This window comes from Pyrgilauda ruficollis, unplaced genomic scaffold (assembly GCF_017590135.1).
Source record: "Pyrgilauda ruficollis isolate IOZ18807 unplaced genomic scaffold, ASM1759013v1 scaffold35, whole genome shotgun sequence".
NCBI classification, from domain to species: domain Eukaryota; kingdom Metazoa; phylum Chordata; class Aves; order Passeriformes; family Passeridae; genus Pyrgilauda; species Pyrgilauda ruficollis.
In genome coordinates this window covers 9,680,438-9,691,363 of record NW_024524934.1, presented here as the reverse complement: position 1 = coordinate 9,691,363, position 10,926 = coordinate 9,680,438, and the positions used below count along the sequence as shown (strand labels likewise).

The 10,926-nt window shown below is 45.0% G+C and overlaps 1 protein-coding gene across 1 annotated transcript; it reads right to left on the bottom strand.

The window, feature by feature from the left end:
* Nucleotides 1-812: 812 nt before the first annotated feature.
* NRSN1 (neurensin 1) lies at nucleotides 813-9,585 on the bottom strand. The gene is made up of 3 exons (XM_041475499.1): nucleotides 9,375-9,585; nucleotides 3,449-3,646; nucleotides 813-2,410 (listed from the first exon to the last, which is right to left on the bottom strand). The coding sequence occupies exons 2-3, from the start codon at nucleotides 3,635-3,637 to the stop codon at nucleotides 2,012-2,014; spliced, it is 588 nt and encodes a 195-aa protein (XP_041331433.1). The 5' UTR covers nucleotides 3,638-3,646; nucleotides 9,375-9,585; the 3' UTR covers nucleotides 813-2,011.
* Nucleotides 9,586-10,926: the final 1,341 nt, after the last annotated feature.

Sequence of the window (10,926 nt, the reverse complement as noted above, 5' to 3'; positions counted from 1 at the left end):
GACTCTGCTGCCCACACACTGATAGCCTGACAGCAGTGAAAGTCAATGGCAGTAAGCAATAGTCCTTGCGACTTGGACAGGAAACTCTGAGGACCCTCTCTACCTGGAATAACTAACAAACAGCAGCAGTGAGCCTCTCCATGTGCCTTGTGAACAATCAGTACCCCTCACCCCTGTGCTTGATGGCTTTCTTTATAAATATGCAGTTCACCTTGCCAGTCCTCTGATCTTTTCCTCTTTAGCACTGCTTCATCTACTTGTCCTTGAGATTAGTCTTATTTTGAAGTACTGGGTACAACATGCCTTTGCATTTCTAATATATGGGTGCCAGACAATTGCCAGATGCCTTTACACCTTTCTTCCATTCTCTGTGACCATGTGTGTATGTGAAGAGCTCTCGACTGTCCATCTTTGCAGTGCTAATGCTTGGACTCTGCAATTGTGTTGCCAAGATGGGAACTTTCTTTGCAGAAGAAAATTTTACCTCCCCTGGTACTGTTGGCCATGATAGTTATTGCAGATTCAGCCAAAATTTCCAAACACGTATGATCTGACTTACTGATGTTGTAAGCCTGAACTGAGTGTCACCGACCATAAAATGTTTTATGAGCAAGGCAAAGAGCACAGCTCTTACCACATACCTGCCATTATTGTGGCAGAATCTCTTTGATTCAGCACCAAAGCGGCTTCCTCGCTGCTGTGCTTTAAGATGAAAACAGACTGTGTTAAGAGACCAGTGAGTTTCAACTGCTGATTTCTCCTTTAAGTAGCGCTCTTAAATTTTTTTGACTAGAAAGAAACTTTTCACAAAATCCATGGGTGGCTCACGCCTGGAATTTTATTCAATCCATTCAAAAAATAGACAGAACTATAAGGTGGCACATATTGTCAGAGAGTACAAATGTCACATCTTTCTTTATACACTTTAATTTAAATCCATAGATTAAGACAGTAAAATAATTGCCCTGGGTGAGAAAATAATTAAGGGTATTCCATGAAAGGACAAGTCTTTAGGTAAGCATTTACACAGATGTATCTGGTTAAGCATAACTTTTTCTATTCTCTATAAAAATATAAACAGCATTTCAAAATGTCTTTAGATACGTATGTTGAGATCATCTAACATGGCATTGATGTACTGACAGAATACAGGGCCTGGGCATGTCAAACCACATTTATTCATTCTCACCCAGACAAAACAAAACTATTTTGTATTAGCCTCAACATAATAATCTAATGAAAGAAACAATATCAAAGCAAAGACACACAAGTAGGATGTTCCTCCTCCCACAGGAATTCCTTATCTTTATTTTGTTTGTAATTTTTGCTAACACAGCAATGACTAAGACAGAAGTGGCACTTTAGCACAGGTTAGTTGTAACTCAGGATCAAGCATAACTTGCCTTTCCCAGGAAGTTACATTGCTGGGAAAGTGACAGGATCAAATTAAGGGCTCTCCCTGACATGTATGTTTCACCTGTGCAGTATTACTTTGATACAGACTGTAGCATGTGACAGGAGGACAAGTGCAAATTACAAGGGCAGAATTTTGGCTTCCCAGACAGCAGAACCAGATGGGGAATGTAAGACTGAACAGTATTTTAAAGGCAAAAAACCATAAAAATTAAACTAATTAATGAAATTGAAAAAATAGAAAATTCATCTAAACTTTAAATAGTGGGATGTAGAGTGCTCCTGGTACAGCTTTAGTAAGTGCACCTTAGGTTTCCCAGGGATGCAATCTGATAAGCTAAACACCTAATAATTGTTGCAGAACTTACTGTACCCACACAGATTAAAAGGTTCAAATGTACTGAATATATTAGCCACAGGTCTAATCACATAATTTTCTTTTCCCCAATCCTAAATTGTTACCAGAGCAGCTCCCCCATTAGCTGCATGTTTATATAGCAGAGCACTCGATGTTTTACTTGACTAGCACAGATGCCAACAAGGGCTGATATTTTCCACTTAAAATGATCTACAAGAGAAACAAAACCTAAGGGAAGGGTCAGGTTTCAGATAAAGGCTGGACATTTTGAACTCTGGACAAAGTGACAGGTATCTTTGATTCTCCTGGTGCTGGCGCTTTTGTGACTGGGTTTGCATGGGCTTTTATATCAGCTATTCTCTCTTTAAATCTTTGCTGGAGGTACTTCTCTTCTTTGGAGTAACTTTTAGCAAAAGCAGACATCAGCAGACATGCTGCCACAGTGGACCCTCCAACACAGAACAAGATTGCTCCTGCCAGCTTGCATATATCGAGGGACCCATTGAACTGAACAGCACGGGTATCCACAACAACAAAATCATCCTTCCCAAGGGCTTCGATTTTCGGTGGCACAAGGAAACCCACTACGAGAACAGCTACACCTATCAGCATAAAAGCCGTCCCAGAGATGAGTCCGACCTGGAAAACAAACAAACAAAACCCCAATTAATTTCCAGTTTTTCCATTTCCCTTTCCAGTTTTCAGTTGGGAAGTGTTCCTAGGAGGCATTTATCTTTCACTGTCTTGCAGATACAGACACAGTTCTCTCTCTTAGGAGAAAGTGGGTATTTTTCTTTTAGGATATATGAGGCCCTAGTAGAACTAGAATATATGGAAAAATGCTCTTTTTACAACTCATATAATTGAGTACTGACATTTCTGGAAACAATGGAGTATGCATTACTATCTTTAAACAGCATTTCATGTTGAAAGACCCCATCATAGAGAGGATCAGAGTTTAACCCCAATGCTGTGTAAAAGATTATTTCTTCAGCTTTAGTGGTGGCTAGCACCAACAGTTCAGCCCCTGCTGGTAGTCTGCCATATCCACCACTTGCTTTTACTTCATGAAAAGTCATTCCATTGCAGGGATTGGAAGGAAGTTGCTATTGCCATACGAACAGATCACAGAGTGTTTATAGCACATTTCAAGTGTAAGTACAAAATTTGGTACACCCAGAATGTTCCTGGAGGTAGGGATCATTGAGGGATAGGGACTGCATGGCCTCGCAGGCCCCACCCAACTTTTGCTCTTCTCCAATTCTGTCAAATTCCCTGACCTTAGTGGAAATCTTTTGGTTTTCTTGATCCCTGTGTCACACTCTGCTCTTAACCTACCAGTCCTGTTCCCAACAATCTGGAAGAACTTCTATAGGTGCAAAGCAGAGATAAACTACACTTTCAAGATGTACATGCAGTTCCCAGACAAGACTTTGGTGTTTCAGTGACACTGGGACAGAAAAACTAGGTGATCCAAAGATCCCAGGGAGCTGACATATTTTGTCAACATATTTGACATATTTTGGTAAGAGTGCTCTGCTTTCTGACATAGTTATTTGGCCATCTCAGGCAAAAGTGAGCAACAAAAAAGACGTTTCCGGATGAATACTTAATATGAGTAGTTACACAGGCAAAGTCCTGAAATGGGAGTGTCTCTCTCCAGTAAAAAGGCAGTACCTTCCAGAATACAGAGCTCCACCTGCTCGGCGATCTCTGGATCTGAAAATCATCCTCATACTCCCAAATTGAAGCTGTGCAGTCCTCATAAAACTGATGCAGGTAGGACCGAACTCCGTAGCGTTGGTACCCTCCCTCGGTGCTGCCCTGCGTGTGCTTGGACCCGCAGATGTCAGCATAGGAGCTCATCCTTCCTACCTGCAATGAGAGGTTTCACGCAAAGCAGATCATTATCTGTGTAGTGGGAAGACCAAAGATGGCTGCAAACTCTCCAGATGTGATGAAAAAAAAAATGGCCCAGGAGAAACCTTTCCTTCATTTTGTTTCTGACCAAAGAAATGAGCCGGGTACAGCTGCATGCAGTGAGTCAGCCTGACCAAACCCAAGGAACTCAGTGACTTGGCACAGCACAGCCCAAAGGTGCTGCAGGGAACATTCACTCCTCTACACAGGGTGCTCACTCCCCATCTTTCACACTAATGTGCTACTGGGTTTCCATGGAGACTGAAAAAAGCAGGATATGCCAGGTAACAAAATCCAGCATCCCTCAAGGGCTTATGTTGCCTCTCTTCCAGACTGTCTCTGTCAGTCTCTAGAGTTTGCCACCCTATGAACTTTCCAAACTGCTGCATGAGAGGGGCTTTTAAAAATGTTTTTTTCTGAGCTTTTGAAGTGCAGGACTATGTGGTTGTGTTCGAGGGTCCCCAGGACAAGGGAAGAGATGAGAATCTTGACTCCATGTTTCAGAAGGCTGATTTATTATATTATTATACTACATGAAAAATGCTATACTAAAAAATAGAAGAATGATACAGACAGAAAGGTAGAAAGGAATGGAATGAATAACAAAAACCCGTGACTCTCAGAGAGTCGGACACAGCTGGACCATGATTAGCCCTTAATTAGAAACAACCAACATGGACAAATCAAAGATGCACCTGTTGCATTCCACAGCAGCAGATAATTGTTTTTCTTTTCCTCTGAGAAGCTTCTCAGGAGAAAAAAACCCTGGCAAAGGGATTTTCATAAAATATTGTGGTGACAGGACTAAGCATTGATATACCATTCACAGCCATGGAAAGCTGGCAAAATAAGTCCTAGACAGATTAAAAGAGTATATAACTTGTATTTAAATAGGAATAGTTAAAAAAAAACAATTAAAAATGTCTTAAAAGCATCAATCTGCTCAGTGAGACTGAAATGGAAATACTAAGCTTACAGCCAAGTACTGCTCTCTTGAAGAAGTTGATGCCCAAGCTCCTGCTGACTTTAATAAAATCAGAATTTTGCCTGCTATGAAAACTACCAGTAAAGTTTCTTACTCTTTCCATTTCATGTAAGTTCTCCTAACACACAAAACCCATATTTAACAATGCAAGTCCAAGGCCTGAATTTGCTTGCGTGAGTGTGACGCTACTATATTCACTGAAATAACACTAGCCCCTAAAAACAACTTGAGCAATAGCTAACATCACTTAGGCTCATTGGCTTCAAAAAAAGAAGTTCAAAAAGCCTTGGTCCAAAGGGAACTGTTAATCAGAACTAGCACCTGAAAGTCATGGCTCAATTTATATCAGCTTCAAGCAGTATGTCAGATTTCTGCAGCAATTTCACTTAGAGGGAGGGAGGTTTGATGTGCTCATGGTAGCTGGGACCTCCAAGTTTTGCAGCCCTACAGACCTTTGCCTTTGGGAATGAGTGATCCTGCTAAGTATGAAATACCTGAGTATGCAACAATTCAAATTAAGGAGAATCCAGAAAATATTGGTGGGGAATAGCAACAGTCTGACTGAATCTTTCGGCTGGCTCTGCTAGAAATCAGTGCTGGCATAAACACTGAACTTCCAGCCTCTGGGAATCTGTTTGTGTTCTTGGCTCAGAAATAGAGAGGGATTTGCTTTTTCTCCTTTAGAGAAACCCATTATCGTGAGCTTTTATTTGTTTTGTATATCTAATATGCATTTAGTTTGGCATTTCATGATCTCAGCAACTTACAGTTGCAAATATCTCTCATACAACCCAGTGATGAGGTTTCAAGGCTCTCACAGAAGTCATGACCCAGTGGAGGAGGCAGCCCGCGTGTTGTTGGGAGACCTGCCAAGGGCCAGAGGGAACACTGCTGCTTGACAGAGCTTCACAGAGCAACAGGGCTAGCGCCAAGCTCAGCTACTGTCAGGAGCCCCTTTTTTGAATTCCTAACGGCCTCTGTACTCCCTGCAAGTTTCCCTTTTCCACCTCAGCCACTGTAAAGCTTCAGGAAATTAAAGAAGTGCTCTCCAAGTCTGTGGATGGGCTTGCTCTCTGCTGATAGTACAGCACCAGTGTCTGTCAGAGTGTGTTCAAGGTGCTGGCCTTTCAAGGAATGGTGGAAAAACAGGCATGGTGGAGAGACACCTTGAGACAGCAGGGAACTACTGGGCAGCACCAGCTGCTCACCAGGTGAACTGGGAGAGCCTGGCCCTGGGCCCACCCTGTGTCAGGTTGTACATAGCTAACACTGATGTTTCCAACTACAATCAATGTACTGAAAAACATTTGTTTGTGTCATGGTTTAAGCCCAGTGAAGCACCTTGCAGCCACTTGCTCATATCTACCCTCTACCCTTCCACCATGGTAGAACAGGAAGAAGAATCAAAAGTGAAGCTTGTAGGCTAAGAACAGTTTAATGATTGAAACAAAGTAAAATATACTACTACTAATACTAAATTTAAAAAAGAGACATAAAACTCAAGAAAAAGAAGTGATGCACAATACAGTTGCTCACCACCTCAATCAATGCCAAACCTTATCCCCAAACTGCCATCATCCCCTTCCTGGTAACTCCCACAGTTTCTCTACTGGGCATGATTGTCTATGGTGTGGAATACCCCTTTGGCTAGCTCACATCAGCTGTCCTGGCTGTTCTTCCTCCCACCTTTTTGTGCAGCTCCTCACTGGCAGAGCATGAGAAACTGAGAATATCCTTCATTTAGAGCAAGCATGAAGAAACAACCAGCATGTTATCAACACTGTTCTCATACTGAATCCCAAACACAGCACTATAATGGCTACTGAGAAAAAAGTGAACTCTATCCCAGTTGCAACCAGGACAGTTTGTTGTGCTTTTTTATCATGCTATGAAGTTTTGAACACTATCATTTTCTGAGGTACAAAAACAATATAAAATTGTGATATGTATATCATCTGGACTATTGTGGGGAAAAGCTGCAAGTTATTTTACTTTTTGAGGTTCTTTTTGTTTCCCTTAGGAAAACTGTTTATTCCCTACCCAAGCAGAGAGAACAAGAAGTCCTTTTTCCTCACTGCCACCATTTCTTCAACAGCTAGCTGCCATCTTTAATAGCACAAGCACTGAGAAGTTCTCATAAAACCAGAGTTCTGCCCACCTCATAAACATACCCCAAGGGGAAAGAGAAGAGGAAAAAATTGTGCAGTTTACCACAGCTGCTTCAGCTCTCTCATGCAGGGCCACACTGCCTATACCTCAATGTTAAGAATACTTTATATCCAACCCCCTCAACCCATCTTTTGGTTAAGCAAAGATTCCATCTCGCACATCAGAAATAGAATAAAGAGGTCAACTAAAGTTCTGCAGAAACTCATTCTCTTGGGTCCTTACTTAGATCTTTATTCTCACATCAACCCTACCTTCTTAATAAATTATGCTTAACTTCTGGCTAGCTTAAATCATTGAGGTAAGCAAATTTAGCATCATATAATGAGCAGAATGGTAGGTATTTTCCCCAGGTGTAAGCTCCTCCATAAGGTCAACTCAGGGAAGAACCAGAATTAACATGACTGGATAATGTGTCCCGCCAAAACTTGCTTGTATTACTCCAGCTGCCACCAGCAGCACTCAGAAAGGAGGTGAAGCACTTTGCTGAGTCTGAACCAGCAACTTTAGTTATTGTGATAAATTTACGAAAAGTAAATGTGACACGACAGAGACCTGTATAAACATGATCTTGCATTCATTGCACTGCCTATAGGTTTAGTCAAGAGAGAAAAAGGAGGATGCAGTGTTTCTAACAGCTTGATGAAGAACAGTCTGTAAGGACCACACAGCTTACATGATACTTAGATTCTTTTTCTTTAGCAATGTAAAAGGCTAATAGGTGGTTTTGGTCAGGTATATGAGCAAAATGATAAATAGGAGCTGGAAGGTGAAACAGAAAACAAAAGAATGATCTTATGCTTGAAAGAGCTGTGATACCATCAAGTAGTATGACCTTTGAAAATGGAAGGGAAAAAAAAGAAAAAGGACTGTATGAATCTAATTCTTTTTAAGCACTGCATAGTATTAATTCTGCTGACCATTTTCTTCATGGTCAGACTCTGTCACTTATAAATAATCTCCTATCTTTTGAAAAATCTTGCCCCTTAAGAGAAGGCAGCTCCCCAGCCCAATATGAAGCAGCCTGGTAATGTGGGCTAAGATGGTCTCTTTTCTCAGCTGCAATGTAGTATTCTGTAGTTCTTGCTACCTACAGTTAGGGCACAGGAACTGAACAGTCAGAGAGAAAACAGTTCTGCACAAGTAAGAAGGAACTGTGTGTCACAGTACCAATTTATATTGGATGAATAAATACTGCAGTAGCTATGATCTCTTGAGTGTTGATGTGTATTTGCATGTCTTGCCTTCAGGGCTGAGAAACTAAACACTGAAATGTTGAGAAACTTTTGCTAAAAAAGAGAGTCGCTGTTACCCAAATCTGTGTTATCCACAATCTGAAAACATACATCCAGGCTGAAAGAAGCAGCTTAATCATTAAGTTTTTCAGTGCCTAAACCGAAGGTGCTCAGGAAAATGTGGGATGTATGATCACAGCTTCAGAGAACACCACTGCGTAGTGGCAATCCATCCCCTAGCAACTTTTGTTTCCATGGCAAAAGCTGTCCTGTTTACTTTGAGCTTTACTATCCTCTGCTGATCTGGGGAGATGTGATTGGATTGGTGAACAGACAGATTAAAAGATGAGCAAGCTCCACGAAAAAATTACCCAAAAAATTTTCCAAATACTTTGCTTTATGGTACCAGGATCGAACACATTTTAAAAAAAATTAAAATACAAGGAACTGTCATTTAAAAAGCAGCACAAAAGGAAATACAGATGTGTCATTGCTCTGTGACACCACACTGCCACCGAATGTAAGTCACGAATGATGATGGTTGGCACAGGTGAAGTCGCAGTCCCCATTCTTCAGATATACGTACTTCGACCCTTCTGTTCAAAGAGCCATGTCCTTACCTACAGAGAGCGTTCCTTGTGGAGGGGGAACACTGGCATATACAGCCTGCCTTTGACAGCAGTCTCCGAGGTGGCCGTTCCGATGCCTCCTGAGCTGCCGGCGCTTCCCGGGCCGGCAGCGGGGCCGAGCCGCGCTCCGCCCGTCCCGGCACCCTGCCCGCGCCCGGGGCTGCGGCGCTGCCGGGGCACCTGCAGCCGCTTCCCTGAGGACAGCCGGGATGCCCAGCCTGCCCTGCACGGGGGGGTGCGAGCAGCACGTTCTCCCGTGTTCCTGGGGGGGCGGCCCCGCCCGCTTCGCCGCCGCCAGGGGCCGGAGCGGGATGCTCTCCATCTCCCGTTTCCCGGCCGAAGCGGAAGAACTCCGCAGCGCCCGGACGCGGACGAGATCTCGGCCCCCGCGACCTCCCGGCCCGGCGGTGCCCCGGTGGCCTCGGAAATCCCGGTCCGGCCACCCCCTCCCCGACGCCCGGCACTGGCGACGGGGCAGCGCGGCACCGGCCTGCCGGGGAGAGCCGCGTCCTCCCCGAGCCGGGAAGGGAAGCTCGGGGCGGCCGGTGCCTTCCGCGGGTCGCTCCCCGCCGTCCACCCGCCGTGAGCCCGCCGGCGGCCACGGAAGCCCCCGCCGAAGTGCCGAGCCCAAGTTTGCCGAGGGGCCGGAGCGGTGGCGCCGCGGTTACCTGTCCCTCCCGGCGCTGCCCTCGGCCGGCGAGCCCCCGCGCTGGCGGCGCTAGCTGCGGCTGTCCCGGCCCGGCCCCATCTCCGCTCTGCGCCGCGCCGGCCCCAGACACCACGTATTATGTACGGCCCGGAGCGCCGCTCGCTCCCGCGCCGTGCCTGCGCACTGAGGAGCCGCCGCCGCCGGGCGCGGAGCGGCGCCGGGCCAGGCTCGCCACGTCGCCCCCGCCCAAGGGCGGCCGCCCGGGGGGAGCCGGCGCTCCGCAGCTGCCGGCGCTCGGGGTCCCGCCGGCCGCGCCGGGCAGGCCCGCAGGTGCACGCCAAGGTCACGGCGGTGCCCTCCGGGGGTGTAGGCGCGGAGGCCTCTTGATCGCGCCTCCCACACCTCCTCCCCATTGTAATGAGCGTGGAAAACCGCAGAGACCCGGTGCTGTGTTGTCTGCCCAGCCGAGTGGATAGACGTGACAGAAAGCGTCCTGCGAAGGACAAGGACTGAGATCTGGGGGTTGGGGGAATGGATCGCTCAGCATGAGACCGAGGGGAACTCCTTAGGGAGACAGAGTGAGGCTGAGGGCCAAGCCTTGCCTTCTGGGGCTGCCCCGAGAGCAACAGCTTGGTTGTTCAGTGGGAAAAGATTGCAAAAAAGCAAGTTTGGGGGTTAAGGAAGCTACTGAGGGAAGAGCATCACAAGGCAACAAGAGCTGGAGATGCTAAAGTGAATCCCACAAAGATTCCCAGCAGTATGTAATTCCTCTGAAAAAATAATGAGAATGCAAAGGTCAAGAGTTCTAAATGCTCATATATATATGGTGCACTGAAATATGTACAGAAATAGAGTGTTGTTGCATGCAGCAAAAGTGGAAGTGCACTAAAGCAAAATAGGGTAGTATTAGCCAAAGGAAATACAGGGTATTTCCTGGGTGCCTTAATCACTATACTACATAAAGAAGAAGGTGAGAGTAATGGTTTCATTAATAGCCCCAGACCTGCATTTCATGACAACAGTGAGTTTGGGTAGTTGCAAACTAGGAATCATAAAAATAGCTATTAAAAGAGTAAGCAAGGGGTTAGATTTGGAGGAAGAAATGTTAGTTTCAGTGCATTTCATCTTGTCCTTCCAAAACTGTTACGCCTCTCTTGTTTCAGGCAATGAGTAACGTGTTCCCCTGTAAAAGTGTTCCCCTGACGTACCAGAACTACTTCACAGCAGTGTGCTGTTCAGTGAGTATAATAAGCTTACCCCAGCCCACAGCAGCTAGCACGTAATAAACTGACAACTATTTGTGGAAAAAACCAGGAAAATACAGTGAGGTGATAAATGAGAAGTCAGATGGGCTATCAGTCTTAAAAGAGATTCTGTGATTAATTGTCCTGTTAAACTAACACCAGATTTACATGTAGTATTGCAGTCAACACTGGATGCTGCTTTATCTCAGATCAGGAAGATGACTTCTGTAGAAAAAGCAGTTAATCCACATGATGAGTCCTCCCTCTGTTTACAAGGCTTCTTTTGCTTACTTACCTATTAACAAAAGCAACAATAAAAAGAACATT